The sequence below is a fragment of the Bombina bombina genome, unplaced genomic scaffold, assembly GCF_027579735.1.
Source record: "Bombina bombina isolate aBomBom1 unplaced genomic scaffold, aBomBom1.pri scaffold_426, whole genome shotgun sequence".
Taxonomy (NCBI): domain Eukaryota; kingdom Metazoa; phylum Chordata; class Amphibia; order Anura; family Bombinatoridae; genus Bombina; species Bombina bombina.
The window spans coordinates 423,543-447,740 of record NW_026511105.1 but is presented as its reverse complement, the minus strand read 5'-3'; the positions used below and the strand labels follow the sequence as shown (position 1 = coordinate 447,740).

The 24,198-nt window shown below is 43.2% G+C and overlaps 2 protein-coding genes across 2 annotated transcripts in view; one reads left to right on the top strand and one right to left on the bottom strand.

Moving 5' to 3' along the window:
* Positions 1–15,674, bottom strand: part of LOC128643604 (squamous cell carcinoma antigen recognized by T-cells 3-like) — a gene marked incomplete at its 3' end in the record, with an annotated part of 29,318 nt that extends 13,644 nt beyond the window's left edge. Inside the window, exon 1 of the mRNA XM_053696446.1 lies at positions 15,542–15,674. Coding sequence (XP_053552421.1) covers positions 15,542–15,578 — 37 coding nt within the window. The remainder of the gene's footprint in view (positions 1–15,541) is intronic.
* Positions 15,675–15,700: 26 nt separating this feature from the next.
* LOC128643603 (squamous cell carcinoma antigen recognized by T-cells 3) overlaps positions 15,701–24,198 on the top strand; it is a 130,043-nt gene continuing 121,545 nt past the window's right edge. The window contains exon 1 of the mRNA XM_053696444.1: positions 15,701–15,714. Within this exon, the coding sequence (XP_053552419.1) occupies positions 15,701–15,714 (14 nt within the window). The remainder of the gene's footprint in view (positions 15,715–24,198) is intronic.

The following is a 24,198-nucleotide window of genomic DNA, read 5'->3' as shown; positions in this document are numbered from 1 at the left end:
CTGGTCTTAACAGAAGAGTCCACGGTTGGCAAGAGGCCATCCAGACAAGATCCGCATACCAAAACCTGTGAGGCCATGCTGGAGCCACCAGCAGAACAAACGAGCCTTCCTTCAGAATCTTGGAAATTACTCTTGGAAGAAGAACTAGAGGCGGAAAGATATAGGCAGGGTGATACTTCCAAGGAAGTGACAATGCATCCACTGCTTCCGCTTGAGGATCCCTGGATCTGGACAGATACCTGGGAAATTTCTTGTTTAGATGAGAAGCCATCAGATCTATTTCTGGAAGTCCCCACATTTGAACAATCTGAAGAAAAACCTCTGGGTGAAGAGACCATTCGCCCGGATGTAAAGTTTGGCGACTGAGATAATCCGCTTCCCAATTGTCTATACCTGGGATATGAACCGCAGAAATTAGACAGGAGCTGGATTCCGCCCAAACCAGTATTCGAGATACTTCTTTCATAGCCAGAGGACTGTGAGTCCCTCCTTGATGATTGATATAGGCCACAGTTGTGACATTGTCTGTCTGAAAACAAATGAACGATTCTCTCTTTAGATGAGGCCATGACTGAAGAGCTCTGAAAATTGCACGGAGTTCCAAAATATTGATTGGTAATCTCACCTCCTGAGATTCCCAAACCCCTTGTGCTGTCAGAGACCCCCAAACAGCTCCCCAACCTGTCAGACTTGCATCTGTTGAAATCACAGTCCAGGTCGGAAGAACAAAAGAAGCCCCCTGAACTAAACGATGGTGATCTGTCCACCACGTCAGAGTGTGTCGTACAATCGGTTTTAAAGATATCAATTGAGATATCTTTGTGTAATGACTGCACCACTGGTTCAGCATACAAAGCTGAAGAGGTCGCATGTAAAAACGAGCAAAGGGGATCGCGTCCGATGCAGCAGTCATAAGACCTAGAATTTCCATGCATAAGGCTACCGAAGGGAATGATACTGAAGGTTTCGACAAGCTGAAACCAATTTCAGACGTCTTTTTTCTGTCAGAGACAGAGTCATGGACACTGAATCTATCTGGAAACCTAAAAAGGTTACCCTTGTCTGAGGAATCAACGAACTCTTTGGTAAATTGATCCTCCAACCATGATCTCAAAGAAACGATACAAGTTGATTCGTATGAGATTCTGCTAAAAGTGAAGACTGAGCAAGTACCAAGATATCGTCCAAATAAGGAAATACCACAATACCCTGTTGTCTGATTACAGACAGAAGGGCACCGAGAACCTTTGTAAAAATCCTTGGAGCTGTTGCTAGACCAAACGGCAGAGCCACAAACTGGTAATGCTTGTCTAGGAAAGAGAATCTCAGAAACTGATAGTGATCTGGATGAATCGGAATATGCAGATATGCATCCTGTAAATCTATTGTGGACATATAACTCCCTTGCTGAACAAAAGGCAGGATAGTCCTTATAGTTACCATTTTGAATGTTGGTATCCTTACATAACGATTCAATATTTTTAAATCCAGAACTGGTTTGAAGGAATTCTCCTTCTTTGGTACAATGAAGAGATTTGAGTAAAACCCCAGCCCCTGTTCCAGAACTGGAACTGGTAAAATTACTCCAGCCAACTCTAGATCTGAAACACATTTCAGAAATGCTTGAGCCTTCGCTGGATTTACTGGGACAAGGGAAAGAAAAAATCTTCTTGCAGGAGGCCTTATCTTGAAGCCAATTCTGTACCCTTCTGAAACAATGTTCTGAATCCAAAGATTGTGAATTGAATTGATCCAAATTTCTTTGAAAAATCGTAATCTGCCCCCTACCAGCTGGGCTGGAACGAGGGCCGCACCTTCATGTGGGCTTGGGAGCTGGCTTTGGTTTTCTAAAAGGCTTGGATTTATTCCATACTGGAGATGGTTTCCAAACTGATACCGCTCCTGAGGGTGAAGGATCAGGCTTTTGTTCCTTATTGTGACGAAAGGAACGAAAACGATTATTAGACCTAAATTTACCTTTAGATTTTTTATCCTGTGGTAAAAAAGTTCCTTTTCCTCCAGTAACAGTTGAGATAATAGAATCCAACTGTGAACCAAATAATTTATTACCCTGGAAAGAAAGGGAAAGCAAAGTTGACTTAGAAGACATATCAGCATTCCAAGTTTTAAGCCATAAAGCTCTTCTAGCTAAAATAGCTAGAGACATATACCTGACATCAACCCTAATTATATCAAAGATGGCATCGCAAATTAAATTATTAGCATGTTGAAGAAGATTAACAATGCTATGAGAATTATGATCTGTTACTTGTTGCGCTAAAGCTTCTAACCAAAAAGTTGAAGCCGCAGCAACATCCGCTAAAGATATAGCAGGTCTAAGAAGATTACCTGAACATAAGTAAGCTTTCCTTAGAAAAGATTCAATTTTCCTATCTAAAGGATCTTTAAAGGAAGTACTATCTGCCGTAGGAATAGTAGTACGTTTAGCAAGAGTAGAGATAGTCCCATCAACCTTAGGGATTTTGTCCCAAAACTCTAATCTGTCAGATGGCACAGGATATAATTGCTTAAAACGTTTAGAAGGAGTAAATGAATTACCCAAATTATTCCATTCCCTGGAGATTACTTCAGAAATAGCATCAGGGACAGGAAAAACTTCTGGAATAACTACAGGAGATTTAAAAACCTTATTTAAACGTTTAGATTTAGTATCAAGAGGACCAGAATCCTCTATTTCTAATGCAATTAAGACCTCTTTAAGTAAAGAACTAATAAATTCCATTTTGAACAAATATGAAGATTTATCCGCATCAACCTCTGAAACAGAATCCTCTGAACCAGAGGAATCATTATCAGAATCAGAATGATGATGTTCATTTAAAAATTCATCTGAAAAATGAGAAGTTTTAAAAGACCTTTTACGTTTACTAGAAGGAGGAATAACAGACATAGCCTTCTTAATGGATTTAGAAACAAAATCTCTTATATTAACAGGAACACTCTGAGCATTAGATGTTGATGGAACAACAACAGGTAATGTAACATTACTAAAGGAAATATTATCTGCATTAACAAGTTTGTCATGACATTCATTACAAACAACAGCTGGAGGAACAGATACCACAAGTTTACAGCAAATACACTTAACTTTGGTAGATCCAGTACCAGGCAGCGATTTTCCAGAAGTATCTTCTGACTCAGGGTCAATCTGGGACATCTTGCAATATGTAATAGAAAAAACAACATATAAAGCAAAATTGATCAAATTCCTTAAATGACAGTTTCAGGAATGGGAAAAAAATGCCAGTGAACAAGCTTCTAGCAACCAGAAGCAATAAACAATGAGACTTAAATAATGTGGAGACAATAGTGACGCCCATAATTTTTAGCGCCAAAAGAGACGCCCACATTATTTGGAGCCTAAATGCTTTTGGCGCCAAAAATGACGCCACATACGGTAACGCCGACACTTGGCGCAAAAAAACGTCAAAAAATGACGCAACTTCCGGTGACACGTATGACGCCGGAAACAAAGAAAAAAAATTTTTGCGCCAAAAAAGTCTGCGCCAAGAATGACGCAATAAAATGAAGCATTTTCAGCCCCCGCGAGCCTAACAGCCCACAGGGAAAAAAGTCAAATTTTAAGGTAAGAAAAAAATTGATTTATTCATATGCATTATCCCAAATATGAAACTGACTGTCTGAAATAAGGAACGTTGAACATCCTGAATCAAGGCAAATAAATGTTGAAACACATATATTTAGAACTTTATATAAAAGTGCCCAACCATAGCTTAGAGTGTCACAGAAAAAAAGACTTACTTACCCCAGGACACTCATCTACATGAAGTAGAAAGCCAAACCAGTACTGAAACGAGAATCAGTAGAGGTAATGGTATATATAAGAGTATATCGTCGATCTGAAAAGGGAGGTAAGAGATGAATCTCTACGACCGATAACAGAGAACCTATGAAAAAGACCCCGTAGAAGGAGATCATTGAATTCAAATAGGCAATACTCTCTTCACATCCCTCTGACATTCACTGCACGCTGAGAGGAAAACCGGGCTCCAACCTGCTGCGGAGCGCATATCAACGTAGAATCTAGCACAAACTTACTTCACCACCTCCATAGGAGGTAAAGTTTGTAAAAACTGATTTGTGGGTGTGGTGAGGGGTGTATTTATAGGCATTTTGAGGTTTGGGAAACTTTGCCCCTCCTGGTAGGAATGTATATCCCATACGTCACTAGCTCATGGACTCTTGCTAATTACATGAAAGAAAAGGGATACCCGGTTTCTGCCATTCCCGGGCAATAATCTCTGTAGCCCGGTCCGAAAACGGAAAAACCTCCACCGAGGAAGTAACGTCAAAGTATTTGTTTAACTTACTAGACTTCTTAGGATTGACTACGACAGTCATGTCAGAGTCGTCCAATGTGGCCAAAACCTCCTAAGTAACAACCGGAGGTGTTCTAGCTTAAACCTGAAGAATACAACTTCAGCATCAGCAGAAGGAATTACACTGTCTGAGTCTTCACCCTCAGATGCTGCCGAAGTATCTTCCTCCTCAGATTTCTGGGAAGGAACAATCGGAATAGCCACAACTGCGTCAAATACCTTGCTCACTGAATCCTTAGATTTCCTCTTACGCTTTCCCTGCAGCATGGGAAAGGCAGACAGCGCATCAGTTACTGCAGAGGATATGTGGGTAGCAATGTCTTGTAACGTAACTCCAACCAGAGTGTGAGAGGAAGCGCAGGGCACTGCATGTGTAAACGCTAAAGTTTGGGACACTTGAGGGGAAAGCTGCGGCATGTCTTGAACAGGAGATTCCTGAACAACCTCCGCCTTAGATAATGATGGCTCAGTATCAAAGTCTATCCCTATAATGCAATGTTCTCTCAATACATGAGGAACAAAAAGGGATTAGTGGTTCTACATTAGCATCAAAACACAAACCACAAGTAACATTTTGCAGGGCCTCTTGGTCCATCTTTACTTAAAATTTTATTGTGACAAAAACGTTACTGTCCCTTTAAATTTAAAACGTCACTTTATTTCTTAAACAGCAGGGCAGCAATAAAAAACTTATATCAACTCAGAATTTAATTGTGACAAAAACGTTACTGTCCCTTTAAATTCAAACAGACACTTTATTTCTTTAACAGCAGAGCAGCGGCTCTACAGAAAAAAAACAGGCAACCTCCACACCTCAGCAAGCTCTGCTGAGGTGCCTACCTGTCCTGCTGGCTGCCGGAATCAATAGTAGATAGCGATCTGGACTCCCACACCAGCTGCACCAGCCGGCTCTAGAGATCGCTGAACCGTCCTCTGAGGAGCTACGCAACAGATATTCAGCATCTGAGACACACAGGAAGCAGAAAAAAGGCGCACAAAGAAACGTCTTTGCTGCTTCAGAGAAGCCTGCCCATCGTGGGCGTGGCTAACTGAACCACCCGGTCGCCATTAACATCCCTCTAGGGGAAAAACGCCGGGAGAGAGAAGTAAAGCTGCATTTACTGTACCCTCATCATAGTACATAAGACAAGTCATGAAATTGATCTTACACGACAGTGCTGCATAATATCCCACAGATACTTATCACTCCAATTAAACTGAGCCTCCATATATCGTCCCCAGTGCCTGCATAACTGCCATACAATGACCCATTAACCGCTAAAAGGCTGATTGTATAAAATCCCAAACAGAATTTACTGTAAAAAGTGCCAGGATTTCCCTTTTCCTTTCAGAGAATAAAAATTGGCACTTACCTCAATGTAAATCTGCCCGGCAGCAGGACAGCTCACCTGGTTTGAGAGGGCTTCCTCCCTCACATGGACCTGTGGAAAGAAGAAAGACTGAATAATCTTACTCAGGCTTTCAAATTAGGGCAGCAATAACTGATTGAGAGGCACAGTGGGGATTATACCCCAGAAGTTCCCAATTGCTTAAAAGCCACCACTGCTCTACTGAAGAAACCGACATGGGCTACGCCTAAACCCCAGGAGGAAGGTGGACAATCTTGCTCTGCGTCAAAATAATAAAATCTTGAATGAAGAATCTTCTTTCAAACACTTAAACTTTACCACCTCCTTGCTTTTCACATAGGCAAAGAGAATGACTGTGTTGGAGGGAAGGGAGGTGATATTTATCAGCTTTGCTGTGGTGCTCTTTGCCTCCTCCTGCTGAGCAGGAGTGATATTCCCAATAATAATTAGAGATGATCCATGGACTCACTGTGTCATTAGAGAAAAACTGCATGCTCCATCTAAATCATGGAAATCTTTAAATTCAGAGAGACAGACCATTCAAAACTGAAAACATAAATTATGCTTAACTGATAATTTCATTTCCATTGAGGGGAGGAGAGTCCACAGCTTCATTCATTACCATTGGGAATGAAGAACCTGGCCACCAGGAGGAGGCAAAGACACCCCAGCCAAAGGCTTAAATACCTCCCCCACTTCCCTCATCCCCCAGTTATTCTGCCGAGGGAACCAGGAACAGTAGGAGAAATATCAGGGTAAAAAAGGTGCCAGAAGATGAATAAATTTAGGGCCGCCCAACAGAGATACAGGAGGGAGCCGTGGACTCTCCTCCCCTTGATGGAAATGAAATTATCAGGTAAGCATAATTTATGTTTTCCATCTAAAGGGGAGGAGAGTCCACTGCTTCATTCATTACTATTGGGAACATATACCCAAGCTCTAGAGGACACCGGGAGGGTAAAAGGCGGACCCTAATCTGAGGGCACCACAGCCTGCAGAACCTTTCTCCCTAAAACAGCTTCCGCAAAAGCAAAAACGTCAAATTTGTAAAACTTTATTAAAGTGTGTAAGGAGGACCAGGTAGCCGCCTTACAAATTTGCTCCATATAGGCCTCATTCTTAAAGGCCCAAGACGAAGTCACAGCTCTAGTTGAATGAGCCTTGATCCTCTGAGGAAGCTTATGTCCCGCTGTCTCAAAAGACAAGCGAATCAAGCTCCTCAACCAAAAAGACAAAGAAGTAGCAGAAGCCCTTTGCCCCTTGCACTTCCCAGAATACACCACAAAAAGAGACGTAGACTGTCTGAAATCCTTTGTAGACTGAAGATAGAACTTCAAGGCACGAACCACATCCAGGTTATGAAGTAACCTCTCCTTTGAAGAAGAAGGGTTAGGACACAAAGAAGGAACAACTATTTCCTGATTGATGTTACGGTTAGACACCACCTTGGGGAGAAACCCCAACCCAGTGCGAAGTACAACCTTATCCGCATGAAACACCAGATAAGGAGGATCACATTGCAAGGCACCTAGTTCAGATACTCTGCGTGCCGATTCAATAGCCAACAGGAAGAGAACCTTCCAGGACAGAATCTTAATGTCTATGGAATGCATAGGTTCAAACAGAACCCTCTGCAAAACCTTAAGGACTAAGTTTAAGCTCCAAGGCAGAGCCAACTGTCTAAAGACAGGCCTGATTCTAGACAGAGCCTGAACAAAAGATCGAATGTCAGGGAGCTCAGCGAGTCTCCTATGCAACAAAGCTGATAATGCCGAAATCTGTCCCTTTAAGGAACTAGCGGCAAGACCCTTCTCCAAACCATCTTGGAGAAAGGACAGAATCCTGGATACATTCTCCTTATGCAAAGGATATCCATGCTTCTCACACCAGGACAAGTAAGTCCTCTACACCTTATGGTAGATGCGATGAGTAACTGGCTTCCTTGCCTGAATTAGAGTATCACACTTTCTGAAAAGCCGCAGTCAGCCTCAGAGAATCTAGATGTCGATGTTGAAAGGGGCCCTGTGACAGCAGATCCCTGCAACAGGGTAACCTCCACGGCGGAGAGGATGACATCCCCACCAGATCGGGAGAAGTGGTAACGGTGGAAAAATGTAAGCTAGGCTGAATCCCAAAAGGAACCACTAAGGCATCTATAAGCTCTGCCTGGGGATCCCTGGACCTCGACCCGTATCGAGGTAGCTTGCAATTGAGTCTGGACACCATCAGAACTATCTCCGGCGCTCCCCATCTGTGACAAATCTCCGCAAACACCTCGGGGTGAAGAGACCATACCCCCGAATGGAAGGATTGTCTGCTGAGAAAGTCCGCTTCCTAGTTGTCCACACCTGGAATGTGAATCGCTGAGAGCGAGCAGTCATGGGACTCAACCCACTCCAGAATCTGAGACACCTCGCTCATCGCGAGGAAGCTCCTTGTACCCCCCTGATGGTTGATGTAAGCCACCAAGGTAATGTTGTCGGTCTGGAATCTTATGAAACTGTCAGACTCTAGAGAAGGCGATGTCTTCAGAGCATTGTAAATTGCTTGTAGTTCCAGGATGTTGAGTGGAAGGAGAGACCACTTTCCTTGTGCCATCCTGGCACCCCAAACAGCTCCCCATCCTGTCAGACTGGCGCCCGTGGTCACAATCTCCCAGGACGGTCGCAAGAAGGATGACCCCATGGACAGTTGCTCCGGAGGAATCCACCAAGAGAGGGAGTTCCGAGTCCGAGCATCTATGGATATCAGCTGTTCCACTGTCTCAACATGCACAATTGAAGAGGTCTGAGATGGAACCTGGCGAATGGGATAACATCTATGCTTGACACCATGAGACCTATCAACTCCATACATTGAGCCACCGGCGGGCTTGTGGAGGACTGAAGGGCAAGACAGGTGGACACAAGCTTCCTGCGCCGCTGATCTGTGAGAAATATCGTCATGGACATAGAGTCTATTATCGTGCCCAGGAACTCCACCCTGTTGCTGGGAACCAGGGACCTCTTTCCTGCATTGCTCTTCCAACCGTGAGATTGGAGCAGAAGAAGAAGAGCCCCCGATTGATCCTCTGCGTGGCCGAGCGACGGCGCCTGAACTAGGATGTTGTCCAGGTAAGGCACCACCGCAATGCCCCTGGATAAGGCCACTGCAAGCAGCGCCCCCAGAACCTTTGTGAAGATGCTCAGGGCCGTCGGCAGACAAAAAGGAAGGGCCACAAACTGGAAGTGTTGGTCCAGAAACGCAAATCTTAGGAACCTGAAGTGGTCCCTGTGAATTGGCACATGAAGGTAAGCGTCCTTCAAGTCTACAGTTGTCATGAACTGTCCCTCTTGAACTAGGGGCAGAATAGATCTGATAATTTCTATTTTGAAACACTCAGAAACTTCTTTAAACACTTTAGGTCCAGAACCACTTTCTGCTAGGGGTACGATAACCCAGAGAGAGACGAGATCTCTCACACACTCTAGAAAGGCCTCTCTCTTCTCTGGTCTTGAAGACAGGTTTGACAGAAGGAATCTAAGGCGGATGGGATCTGAACCCTATCCTGTAACACTGGGAGACCACTTCTAGAACCCAAGGGTCCTGAACGTCCTGCAACCATGCGCCCTACGTGATCCGGAGACCGGTCGTAGGCCGCCCCATAATGCCGATTCCGTCTTGGCGGGCTTCTTGCTCTGCTTAGACTTGTTCCAAGATTGAGCCGGCTTCCAAGATCCCTTGGACTGGTCCGCTTTTGCGGCAGATTTCTGGCGCTGGGCCTTGTCCGCACGAAAGGGACGAAAAGTAGATCCTTTACGCTTAGCCTTCTTATCCTGCGGTAGGAAAGTTCCCTTGCCTCCCGAAGCCATGGATATATTCTAATCCAATCCTGGACCGAACAGGATCTTTCCTTGAAAAGGCAAGGACAACAGCCTTGCCTTAGAGGTCATGTCCGCCGACCAAGATTTTAGCCACAGAGCTCTGCACGCTAAAACAGAAAAACCTGACACTGGCGATCTTCAGCACCTTAATCTTCTCCTGTATCTCGTCGATGGATGTCTCCCTCTCGACCATTTCACACAGGGATTCACACCAATATGTCGCAGCTCCAGCAACCTCCGCAACAGCCGCTGCTGGCTGAAAAACAAGCCCTGTGGGGGCGTGTCTCTGGGCAGCACATTGAATGGTAGCAATATTGGTAGCTCTGCATGGATCACTGATAATTTGCCTATTACCAGTGAAATGAATGATCATCCAGCTATATCATCCTAATATACTGATTCCTCAGATCAATCTGATTTGGACAATATATTTTTATTGAATATTCCTCCTCTGCAAACCAATCCGGAGCGTTGAGGCCTAAGACAAGCTCTTCACTGAGAGGCTCTCAACACCCCCCCCCCGGTAATACTACAGGCCACGTAAGCAGTGCACAGACACTGTAAATACAACTTTACAACATATATGTTTATACAACGCCACATTTGTTTTATGTGAAAGAAAACAAAGAGGATTACGAGACTTTATTGCCACACACGTACATACTAAAGATGGCGCCTAATGTTAATACACTACTCAAGGCTGTGACCTACTTGTTGAATGAACACCATGAGAAGCTACTGCAAAATGTGGTCGGCTGAATGTAGTAGCCTGTGTGCGTTAACGGAGCAAATTGGATCTCAAAATAGGATACCAAGAGCCCCACCGGAGAAATCTGACAAAGATACCAGTATCCAAATGCTTACACCAAGCTTATCGGATCCCTCGCCTAAGGTTCAGGCTCCAGCTAAGACAGATTTGATCTGTCACTCAAGTGGTCCAGTAAACAATCCCTTAGCCGTGGACAACTTTCCAGTTAACTCCCCAGGCTTGAGAGCGCCAAAAATATTATCCACTATGAGGCAGCCAACCACAAGAGAGGTGAATGTGGCCAAAACGGGTGCACGTACCTGGCTCCACAGCCTAGAGATGACTCACCGCATACAGAACGTCAGAATGAAAATTCAACTCTCTACGGAACAGAGGCTTCTCCCTGAGGCTAACATAGAAGCTGAGAGGAATATAGCACCCAACTACCTCAATAACGGTTACAAACCTACCCCTTCCTCAGGTGATATGGTGAGAATGCATGGCGTCCAGGCCGCGGCTGGGGGACCTCCTCTGTATGCACTTGAGGATGCGGCTTTGGTTAGTGTGCTGTCAGGCCCAGATCCAGATAAAGCAAATATATCGCCGAAGGCTTATCTGAATGTACAGGTGCTGGACTCTGGCGCAGCTGCGGGCTCTCCCAGACTCTGTGTGGTGTCATGAGACTTAGCAACTTCGAGAATAGCCCAGGGCCGCAAAACCTCTGCACCTAGTGAAGAGACAGCAAGCGGCAAGGAACTGCTCATCACTACATGGCGCTACAAGTCAGAAGCCGTTCCCATACACAAGCAGGTAAGGGATTTATGGACTGCCGAACCCCACAGCTACAACACAGTGTTAACCCCTAACCTGGGACAGCACATCTTTCAGGGCTACAGATTTTCAGCATGGAGGCCGTATTGTATTCACTCTGACCAGAACCCAAAGAGGGGAGTTGGTTAAATGAACTTAGGAACATTAACAGCTAGATAAGCATATAACTCCATAATCCATCACCCTATTAGAGTCCTAGCACTTAGCGGGTTCTGATTAATGTGGACGCCTAATAATAATACTATGCTTTTTCAACATGATGCCTCTGGTCCCTATAATGGGGAATAGAAAGCTCGTTATTTGTGGTTTTCTCCAACATAAGTATGTTTATTTCAATGTAGTTGGCTTAGTGAGTTTTTAGCATTCAAGCATATAAAATTACGTATGCACTCTACTTCTAGTTTGGGACTCTATTCTATGTACGGTCTGCATATTTTATGATGTATCCAATGGTTTGGGCCTAATAGGTACACATGATACCCCTGCTCCTTAGAATTAGAATTATGTCTCCCTTTTTGCCCATGGATTATAGTTATGAATAAGTGTGTATATATATGTATATAAATATATATATGTGTGTGGGTATGTATATATAGATATGTGTCTTTCTGGTAATTAGGAGGATCATAGCATGATCTGTTCATGACATGTATATATATAGCGATCACTGTGATAGGGAATTAGTTAGAGTTCGCTTACAATAAACTTTCTATGCTCTACAAAATTTAGGCTCCCAGCACATACCTCTAGTGTTTCCTAGTTGGCATATTTCCCTTCCTGATATACCTAAGAAATATTTTGATCTTGACCAATCAATTCTAACCTCCTTGAGTGGTGGACACAGAACCCCAAACCTCAATTGCAGATACCATGTAACTACATAGTAGATGCATACAGTATATCATATTTTGATTATAGACTTTTCCTTTATAGCTTTCCTTCATGGTAATCATTTGACAACCACATTAAGCTGTTTCCTAAGGTCCAAAAGTCGCCCTGTTTGTTCTAAGGGTCCAAGAGTGGTCCTGTTTGTTTGTTTGCTTCCCCCCCCCCCCAAAATCCCCCATTAAGTTAATTATACAATTAGGGAGGTCCAAGAGCGGCTTCCACAGAACAATAGGGAGGAACATTTATCTTTCATAATTTATTGTTCAAGGGGAGATCTATATTACTTTATATTGGAAAAATTGAGGTCTTATTTATCTTGTTGCAATTAGATGTTCAGGTAGTACTGATAATGTAACATAATGCTAGAAGAGTATGCTGCTTTATTGATCTGTGACTCACCAACATTACCTGTATATTTATGTCCACATTGAAACTGTCTATTGCAACCTCTCTGTTATGTTTTAGTTGAATGCCTCAATAAAAAAAAAAAAAAACAAGCCCCGTGTGCTGAAACATCTTTCTCAATATGCTTTCCAGCTTCTTATCCATGGGCTCTTTAAACAACGAACTATCCTCGAGAGGAATAGTCGTCTGCTTCGTGAGCGTAGAGAGAGCCCCATCCACCTTAGATATGGTCCCCAACAGCTCAAGCTGAGAGTCCGGAACGGGGAACATTTTTTTGAAAGAAGAAGAAGGGGAAAAGGAAGAACCTAATCGCTCCCATTCGTTCTTAATAATATTAGCCACCTTAACGGGAACCGGGAAAGACTGAGGTACTACCCTGTCCTTGTATACATTGTCAAGCTTAGGTATAACAGGTTCCTCCAGTATCTTAGGTTCCGGAACCTCCAGAGTAGCAAGCACCTGCCGTAGCAGAAAGCGCAAATTCTCCATCCTAAACCTATAACCAGGCTCCTCCGCTGCCGGAGGTTTAGATGACACAAACTCTATGCCAGAAGGGGCCTCTCCTCTGAAGAGTCGGCCTCGACATCATATAGAGCCTCTGGATCTTCCATTGTCGAGGACAAACCCTGGGCCGGGCCGCTATGACAAACCCTACGCTTGTGCTTAGCAGAACGTGGTAAGGCATGGATCACTTTCGAAACCGCCGATTCCAGTTGGTCCACAAAGTCTGACGGCCAACGAATCTCTCCCGAAGGAGTAACGGTTGGACGCCGGGGAGCTGCATGTGCATTCGGAGATGAATGTAGGGAATGCACCTCCCGGGACGAAGAACCCTCAGAGGTGGACGTCTCAGTAGTACTAGACATCCGTTTACATTGAGATGTCGTAACTTTATCAAGGCATGTGGAACATAGTTGATCAGGCTGATCTACCAGAACCTCCTCACAATTAACACAGGAATGAGACTTTATTAAGGAAAGAGACTTCATTCCTGTCCTCTTGAGAAAGCCTATTCGCTATACGAGGGAAACGCGTTGAGGTTTTAGAAACATGTTTATTTGATCATATTTGATCTTATTACCTATCTTTAATATTACAAGCCATTGTTATTGCGGTCCAGACATCACTCTGTGGGTTTGTGGTGAATGCCCCTGGCGGAATACTTTGGCTGCTGTTTTCCTACATGGAAATTACTACATGCTGTTTTAATCTTTTGTTCCTGTACGTGCATTACTGTATGTGCGCTTTATGTGTATTTGTAAATAAACATACTTGAATCTTGGTTGCGCTTCTGCTCCCTTTTGTTGTTTTGCATGTTGACACCGGCTGAGAGGGAAAGAACTCAGCATCGTTGGAGCTGCACCAGAGACACCGTACACACCACTGAGTGACATCATCCAGACACTTGAATTCATACGCAGGAACTACACGCCGGAACTATACGCCACCTACCAGTGGGGAGTGAGTTTGTTCGGCTGCATCGTTGTTTTTAACTTACACACTATAAGGAAAATATCGCCACAGAGGAAATTTTGGTCACCATTTTAAAAGATCTAAAAGCGGAGCAACTTTATATAAAGGTACTGTGCCGGTCTAATTCGGGAGTTGATCTTTATTTAATCTGTGGACTGCAGTTATCATACACATTACATTTGTCATACACACTGGACATTGGTTCAGCTTTATGAGAACTCTCTGTTTATATTAACCCACAATTGTGTGTGTGTATATATAAATATACATTTGAATTCACTGCATTTATTATGTTTGCTTTTGGGGATTTTTTAGCGAAAAACGTTTCTCTTAAATTTGTAACTTTATTTATTAAAAAGGCATCTTTATACCACTAATGGCCGGGGCACTCACCACCTCCTAGGACCCGGACTACAGAAACCGCTACGTCTCCTGCGCCACAGATCAACAGGAAGGATAGATAGCCACACCCAGTCAAATGAAATGCCTGGCAGGACCGCCCCTGCACTACGGAAAAATGCGCCAAAAAATGGCCGCTCAAAGTTTCCGTAAGTAATCTGAAAATTCCACACATTGCAAGAGCCTCATCTCGCACATAACGCAGCAATGACACAATAAACAATATCATGTTTATTGTGTCCCCCCTGTTCAATAATCCCCCTTCCAGGAATATTAACCCTTGATTCTGAAAGATAAAAAGGTGCCACACTGTGACCCTGTCTTCTATGTTTATCATTTTTAATAAAAAAAGAAACAATCTTACCAGAATCTACGCCATGGAAAAGGAACACGGCCCTTTAAGTGTGACAGGTTAGTAGCCTCACTCCTGACATGGAATTGAGTGAAGAAAGCAGGCAGCTAAACTGGTAAACGCTGATTGCTTATGGAGCTGTTAATATGAGTCGGGATGGCTTTGCAGATAGACTCTCCCTGCATCTCCGTACTCTAACTTTCGCCCAGGCTCTCACTGAGAGGCTGACAGGACTACTTAAAACTCCAGTCCCACTGCGAAGAGTACTACCCTCCATAAGAGACTACTTCGAAATCAGGCACTCCTCTGCCATCCTCCTGTGACGAAAGGCAAATAATGACTGGGGGATGAAGGAAGTGGGGGAGGTATTTAAGCCTTTGGCTGGGGTGTCTTTGCCTCCTCCTGGTGGCCAGGTTCTTAATTCCCAATAGTAATGAATGAAGCCGTGGACTCTCCTCCCCTTTAGATGGAAATATACACGAACACATATCAAACTGAATAGAAAGATTTCGGCTATACAAATGCTCCTAGTAAAAGCTAACCCTGATTAATTAATAGAAGATAAGCTCTTTGCACGCACACTGAAACACTGCTACACAAAGTGCCATTAATGGCACGCATGAATACTTCCAGAATTCATGACACTCCTGTGATGCTGCATGAAGATACATGGGCTAATTCTACATAGCACCCCAGGCTGTTCTGACACTATGGATTAGAATCAGTTATTTAAGGCAAACTTGCCCAAAATGTGAGGATCATATCAAGTATTACAACAATTTAAGAAAAACACACAAAGGTTAAATCAAGTAATCTACAATCATCTTCTAAATTCCAGATTAATAGAATACCTGTCACCACTTCATGATCTACACAATGTCTCTCCATAGCCAGAAGATACCGCTTCCAGAGGCCCACTGTCCAAGGGCAGTTCCTGGCAGCTCTGTCATGGGCAGAAAGCACAAGATCCTTCACTTTCAACTGCCTGTCCTGAAGAAAACAAATAGTTTATGGAACAGCTTCAGTGATTTCTCACCACGACAACACAAACATTTGAATAACTAGCTATAAAAAGGTAAAGACACTTTCAAAATGTCATTTTACTGAAGCAACTAAGACAACTATCAATGTATTAAAAAATAGGAGGGATAAGACACAAAACATATATATAAAAAATAATTTATGTAAGTACTTACCTGACAAATTAATTTCTTTCATATTGGCTAGAGTCCATGAGTTAGTGACGTATGGGATATACAATCCTACCAGGAGGGGAAAAGTTTCCCAAACCTCAAAATGTCTATAAATAAACCCCTCACTACACCCACAATTCAGTTTAACGAATAGCCAAGTAGTGGGGTGATAAAATAAGGAGTGGAAAAGCATACAAAAAGAGGAACTGGAAATATAATTGTGCTTTTATACAAAAAACATAACCACCATAAAAAGGGTAAGCTTCATGGACTCTTGCCAATATGAAAGAAATGAATTTATCAGGTAAGTTCTTACATAAATTATGTTTTCTTTCATGTAATTGGCAAGAGTCCATGAGCCAGTGACATATGGGCTAGAAATACCCAAGATGTGGAAGTCTACAGAAGAGTCACTAGAAAGTGAGGGATAAAATAACAGCTATTTCCACACAATAAATAAGTTTTCCATGAAAACACTTAAATCAAAAGCAGTAGAATCAAACTGAAACAGCTGCCTGAAGAACGTTTTCTACCAAAGACTGCTTCAGAAGAAGCAAATACATCAAAATGGTAAAAACAATAAAAGTATGCAAAGAAGATCAAATTACTGATTTGCAAATTTGATCAACCTAAGCTTTATTCTGAAAAAGCCCAAGAAATGGTGGCTGAACTTAGTAGAATGAGCTGTAAAACTCTGAGGCAGAGCCTGCCCTGCCTCAAAATAAGCCTTGAAAAACAAAAGCTTTAATCAGGATGCCAAATAAATGGCAGAGGCTTCCTAACCTTTTCTGGAACCAGAAAAATAGCAGATAGACTAGAAGTCTTCTGAAATCCTATTAACTTCGATATAGAATTATAAAGCTCTTACCACATCCAAAGGATGTAAAGAACTCTGTAGGATTAGGACACAAAGAAGGAACAACAATTTGTCTACTAATGTTGTTCAAATTTTACAACCTTAGGAAGAAAAGAAGTCCACAAAACAACTTATCTAGATGAAAAAAATCAGATAAGGAGACACACAAGAGAGAGCTGATAAATCAGAAACTCTTGTAGCAGAAGGGATAGTCAAAAGAAACAACACTTTCCAAGAAAGTAGATAATCTTCAAACTAAATAAGACTCCAAAAATCAGAAAATAATAAATGAACAGGCTTGATACCAACCAAAGCCTGAACAAAACAGTGAATATCAGGAAGTTTAAACAATCCTTCTAGAAAATAAAACATTAAACAGATTTGTCCATTCAAAAAATTTGCAGACAAACTTATCCAAAGCATCCTGAAAAACTGTAAAATCCAAGGAATTCTAAAAGAATGCCAAGAGAATTTATGAGAAGAACAATATGAAATATAGGTTTTCCAAACCTGATAATACATGTTCCTTGAGTCAGAGAAACCTCTATGACTAAACACTAATTAATTTCCATACCCCCAAATTAGTCATTTGAGATCCCGATGGAAAAATAGCCCTAGAACAAGAGGGCTGGCCAAAGAGAAAGCGGCCAAGGGTGGCAACTTGGACATCTGAACAAGATCCACATACCAAACCTGTAAGGCCATGCTGATGCTATCAGAAACACATGACACTGTTCCAATATGATCTTGGAAATCACCTTTGGAAGAAAAAAATTGTGAAAGGATGTAGTCAGGTTGCCAAACCAAGACACTGCTAATGCATCCACCATCTCCACCGGAGGATCCCTGGACCTGAAAAAACAGAATTTATGTTTACCTGATAAATTTCTTTCTCCAACGGTGTGTCCAGTCCACGGCGTCATCCTTACTTGTGGGATATTCTCTTCCCCAACAGGAAATGGCAAAGAGCCCAGCAAAGCTGGTCACATGATCCCTCCTAGGCTCCGCCTACCCCAGTCATTCGACCGACGTTAAGGAGGAATAATAGCATAGGAGAAACCATATGGTACCGTGGTGACTGTAGTTAAAGAAAATAAATTATCAGACCTGATTAAAAAACCAGGGCGGGCCGTGGACCGGACACACCGTTGGAGAAAGAAATTTATCAGGTAAACATAAATTCTGTTTTCTCCAACATAGGTGTGTCCGGTCCACGGCGTCATCCTTACTTGTGGGAACCAATACCAAAGCTTTAGGACACGGATGAAGGGAGGGAGCAAATCAGGTCACCTAAATGGAAGGCACCACGGCTTGCAAAACCTTTCTCCCAAAAATAGCCTCAGAAGAAGCAAAAGTATCAAACTTGTAAAATTTGGTAAAAGTGTGCAGTGAAGACCAAGTCGCTGCCCTACATATCTGATCAACAGAAGCCTCGTTCTTGAAGGCCCATGTGGAAGCCACAGCCCTAGTGGAATGGGCTGTGATTCTTTCGGGAGGCTGCCGTCCGGCAGTCTCGTAAGCCAATCTGATGATGCTTTTAATCCAAAAAGAGAGAGAGGTAGAAGTTGCTTTTTGACCTCTCCTTTTACCTGAATAAACAACAAACAAGGAAGATGTTTGTCTAAAATCCTTTGTAGCATCTAAATAGAATTTTAGAGCGCGAACAACATCCAAATTGTGCAACAAGCGTTCCTTCTTTGAAACTGGTTTTGGACACAGAGAAGGTACGATAATCTCCTGGTTAATGTTTTTGTTAGAAACAACTTTTGGAAGAAAACCAGGTTTAGTACGTAAAACCACCTTATCTGCATGGAACACCAGATAAGGAGGAGAACACTGCAGAGCAGATAATTCTGAAACTCTTCTAGCAGAAGAAATTGCAACTAAAAACAAAACCTTCCAAGATAATAACTTAATATCAACGGAATGTAAGGGTTCAAACGGAACCCCCTGAAGAACTGAAAGAACTAAATTGAGACTCCAAGGAGGAGTCAAAGGTTTGTAAACAGGCTTGATTCTAACCAGAGCCTGAACAAAGGCTTGAACATCTGGCACAGCTGCCAGTTTTTTGTGAAGTAACACCGACAAGGCAGAAATCTGTCCCTTCAGGGAACTTGCCGATAATCCTTTTTCCAATCCTTCTTGAAGGAAGGATAGAATCCTAGGAATCTTAACCTTGTCCCAAGGGAATCCTTTAGATTCACACCAACAGATATATTTTTTCCAAATTTTGTGGTAAATCTTTCTAGTTACAGGCTTTCTGGCCTGAACAAGAGTATCGATAACAGGATCTGAGAAACCTCGCTTCGATAAAATCAAGCGTTCAATCTCCAAGCAGTCAGCTGGAGTGAAACCAGATTCGGATGTTCGAACGGACCCTGAACAAGAAGGTCTCGTCTCAAAGGTAGCTTCCAAGGTGGAGCCGATGACATATTCACCAGATCTGCATACCAAGTCCTGCGTGGCCACGCAGGAGCTATCAAGATCACCGACGCCCTCTCCTGATTGATCCTGGCTACCAGCCTGGGGATGAGAGGAAACGGCGGGAACACATAAGCTAGTTTGAAGGTCCAAGGTGCTACTAGTGCATCCACTAGAGCCGCCTTGGGATCCCTGGATCTGGACCCGTAGCAAGGAACTTTGAAGTTCTGACGAGAGGCCATCAGATCCATGTCTGGAATGCCCCATAGTTGAGTGACTTGGGCAAAGATTTCCGGATGGAGTTCCCACTCCCCCGGATGCAATGTCTGACGACTCAGAAAATCCGCTTCCCAATTTTCCACTCCCGGGATGTGGATAGCAGACAGGTGGCAGGAGTGAGACTCCGCCCATAGAATAATCTTGGTCACTTCTTCCATCGCTAGGGAACTCCTTGTTCCCCCCTGATGGTTGATGTACGCAACAGTCGTCATGTTGTCTGATTGAAACCGAATGAACTTGGTCCTCGCTAGCTGAGGCCAAGCCTTGAGAGCATTGAATATCGCTCTCAGTTCCAGAATATTTATCGGTAGAAGAGATTCTTCCCGAGACCAAAGACCCTGAGCTTTCAGGGATCCCCAGACCGCGCCCCAGCCCATCAGACTGGCGTCGGTCGTGACAATGACCCACTCTGGTCTGCGGAATGTCATCCCTCGTGACAGGTTGTCCAGGGACAGCCACCAACGGAGTGAGTCTCTGGTCCTCTGATTTACTTGTATCTTTGGAGACAAGTCTGTATAGTCCCCATTCCACTGACTGAGCATGCACAGTTGTAATGGTCTTAGATGAATGCGCGCAAAAGGAACTATGTCCATTGCCGCTACCATCAACCCGATCACTTCCATGCACTGAGCTACGGAAGGAAGAGGAACGGAATGAAGTATCCGACAAGAGTCCAGAAGCTTTGTCTTTCTGGCCTCTGTTAGAAAAATCCTCATGTCTGAGGAGTCTATAATTGTTCCCAAGAAGGGAACCCTTGTTGACGGGGATAGAGAACTCTTTTCCACGTTCACTTTCCAGCCGTGAGATCTGAGAAAGGCCAGGACGATGTCCGTGTGAGCCTTTGCTCGAGGGAGGGACGACGCTTGAATCAGAATGTCGTCCAGGTAAGGTACTACTGCAATGCCCCTTGGTCTTAGCACCGCAAGAAGGGACCCTAGTACCTTTGTGAAAATCCTTGGAGCAGTGGCTAATCCGAAAGGAAGCGCCACAAACTGGTAATGTTTGTCCAGGAATGCAAACCTTAGGAACCGATGATGTTCCTTGTGGATAGGAATATGTAGATACGCATCCTTTAAATCCACCGTGGTCATGAATTGACCTTCCTGGATGGAAGGAAGGATAGTTCGAATGGTTTCCATCTTGAACGATGGGACCTTGAGAAATTTGTTTAAGATCTTGAGATCTAAGATTGGTCTGAACGTTCCCTCTTTTTTGGGAACTATGAACAGATTGGAGTAGAACCCCATCCCTTGTTCTCTTAATGGAACAGGATGAATCACTCCCATTTTTAACAGGTCTTCTACACAATGTAAGAACGCCTGTCTTTTTATGTGGTCTGAAGACAACTGAGACCTGTGGAACCTCCCCCTTGGGGGAAGTCCCTTGAATTCCAGAAGATAACCCTGGGAGACTATTTCTAGCGCCCAAGGATCCAGAACATCTCTTGCCCAAGCCTGAGCGAAGAGAGAGAGTCTGCCCCCCACCAGATCCGGTCCCGGATCGGGGGCCAATATTTCATGCTGTCTTGGTAGCAGTGACAGGTTTCTTGGCCTGCTTTCCCTTGTTCCAGCCTTGCATTGGTCTCCAAGCTGGCTTGGCTTGAGAAGAATTACCCTCTTGCTTAGAGGACGTAGCACTTTGGGCTGGTCCGTTTTTACGAAAGGGACGAAAATTAGGTCTATTTTTTGCCTTGAAAGGCCTATCCTGAGGAAGGGCGTGGCCCTTACCTCCAGTGATATCAGAGATAATCTCTTTCAAGTCAGGGCCAAACAGCGTTTTCCCCTTGAAAGGAATGTTTAGTAACTTGTTCTTGGAAGACGCATCAGCCGACCAAGATTTCAACCAAAGCGCTCTGCGCGCCACAATAGCAAACCCAGAATTCTTAGCCGCTAACCTAGCCACTTGCAAAGTGGCGTCTAGAGTGAAAGAATTAGCCAATTTGAGAGCATTGATTCTGTCCATAATCTCCTCATAAGGAGGAGAATCACTATCGAGCACCTTAATCAGTTCATCAAACCAGAAATATGCAGCTGTAGTGACAGGGACAATGCATGAAATGGGTTGTAGAAGGTAACCCTGCTGAACAAACATCTTTTTAAGCAAACCTTCTAATTTTTTATCCATAGGATCTTTGAAAGCACAACTATCCTCTATGGGTATAGTGGTGCGTTTGTTTAAAGTAGAAACCGCTCCCTCGACCTTGGGGACTGACTGCCATAAGTCCTTTCTGGGGTCGACCATAGGAAAAAATTTTTTAAATATGGGGGGAGGGACGAAAGGAATACCGGGCCTTTCCCATTCTTTATTAACAATGTCCGCCACCCGCTTGGGTATAGGAAAAGCTTCTGGGAGCCCCGGCACCTCTAGGAACTTGTCCATTTTACATAGTTTCTCTGGAATGACCAACTTTTCACAATCATCCAGAGTGGATAATACCTCCTTAAGCAAAATGCGGAGATGTTCCAACTTAAATTTAAATGTAATCACATCCGATTCAGCCTGATGAGAAATGTTCCCTGAATCAGTAATTTCTCCCTCAGACAAAACCTCCCTGGCCCCCTCAAATTGGATTAGGGGCCCTTCAGAGATATTAATATCAGCGTCGTCATGCTCTTCAGTAACTAAAACAGAGCAGCCACGCTTACGCTGACAAGGGTTCATTTTGGCTAAAATGTTTTTGACAGAATTATCCATTACAGCCGTTAATTGTTGCATAGTAAGGAGTATTGGCGCGCTAGATGTACTAGGGGCCTCCTGAGTGGGCAAGACTCGTGTAGACGAAGGAGGGAATGATGCAGTACCATGCTTACTCCCCTCACTTGAGGAATCATCTTGGGCATCATTGTCATTATCACATAAATCACATTTATTTAAATGAATAGGAATTCTGGCTTCCCCACATTCAGAACACAGTCTATCTGGTAGTTCAGACATGTTAAACAGGCATAAACTTGATAAGAAAGTACAAAAAACGTTTTAAAATAAAACCGTTACTGTCACTTTAAATTTTAAACTGAACACACTTTGTTACTGCAATTGCGAAAAAACATGAAGGAATTGTTCAAAAATCACCAAATTTTCACCACAGTGTCTTAAAGCCTTAAAAATATTGCACACCAAATTTGGAAGCTTTAACTCTTAAAATAACGGAACCGGAGCCGTTATAAGCTTTAACCCCTTTACAGTCCCTGGTATCTGCTTTGCTGAGACCCAACCAAGCCCAAAGGGGAATACGATACCAAATGACGCCTTCAGAAAGTCTTTTCTAAGTATCAGAGCTCCTCTCACATGCGACTGCATGCCATGCCTCTCAAAAACAAGTGCGCCACACCGGCGCGAAAATGAGACTCTGCTTATGCTTTGGGAAAGCCCCTAAGAAATAAGGTGTCTAATACAGTGCCTGCCGATATTATTATATCAAAATACCCAGATAAAATGATTCCTCAAGGCTAAATATGTGCTAATAATGAATCGATTTAGCCCAGAAAAGTCTACAGTCTAAATAAGCCCTTGTAAAGCCCTTATTTACGATCGTAATAAATATGGCTTACCGGATCCCATAGGGAAAATGACAGCTTCCAGCATTACATCGTCTTGTTAGAATGTGTCATACCTCAAGCAGCAAGAGACTGCACACTGTTCCCCCAACTGAAGTTAATTGCTCTCAACAGTCCTGTGTGGAACAGCCATGGATTTTAGTTACGGTTGCTAAAATCATTTTCCTCATACAAACAGAACTCTTCATCTCTTTTCTGTTTCTGAGTAAATAGTACATACCAGCACTATTTCAAAATAACAAACTCTTGATTGAATAATAAAAAACTACAGTTAAACACTAAAAAACTCTAAGCCATCTCCGTGGAGATGTTGCCTGTACAACGGCAAAGAGAATGACTGGGGTAGGCGGAGCCTAGGAGGGATCATGTGACCAGCTTTGCTGGGCTCTTTGCCATTTCCTGTTGGGGAAGAGAATATCCCACAAGTAAGGATGACGCCGTGGACCGGACACACCTATGTTGGAGAAATGAGAATACACATCTTTATAGAGACACCACTCTCCTGGATGTAAAGACTGACGGCTGAGATAATCCACCTCCCAAATGTCTAAAATCGTAGAAAATAGACAGAAGATGAATTCCAACTAAGAACGTATTCAAGATACTTCTTAATTGCTTAAGGAACTACAAGTCCCTATTGTTGATTGACATATGCCACAGTTGTGATATGGTCTGTCTGAAAGCAAAAAATGAAAAAGTTCTCTCCTAAAAGAGGCCGAGCCTGAAAGAGCGCTGAAAAAATAGCACGGAGTACTAAAATATCGATTAGAAACCTCGCCTCTTGAAGTTGCCAAACCCCTTGTGCTGTCAAAAGACCCTCAGACAGTTCCCCAACCTGTAAAACTTGCATCCATTAAGAATACAGTCCAGAAAGGACGAACAAAAAGAGGCCCCCTGAATAAAATGATGATAGAATAATCACCAAAACAGAGAGAGAAGAGTGTTAGGATTTAAAAAATATCAACTATGATATATAAAAACAATCCCTGTATCATTGATTCAGTATGCAAAGCCAAAAGAGATCTCAGATGAAAAACGAGCAAAGGGAGCCATGCCCTATGCCGCAGTTTATGAGACCTAAAACTTCTATGAACATAGCCACTGAAAGAAATGTTCTAGACTGTAAGTTAGACAGGCTAACGCCACTTACAATTGACTTTTGTCCAACAAAGACATGAACACAGAATCCGTCTAAAAACCCA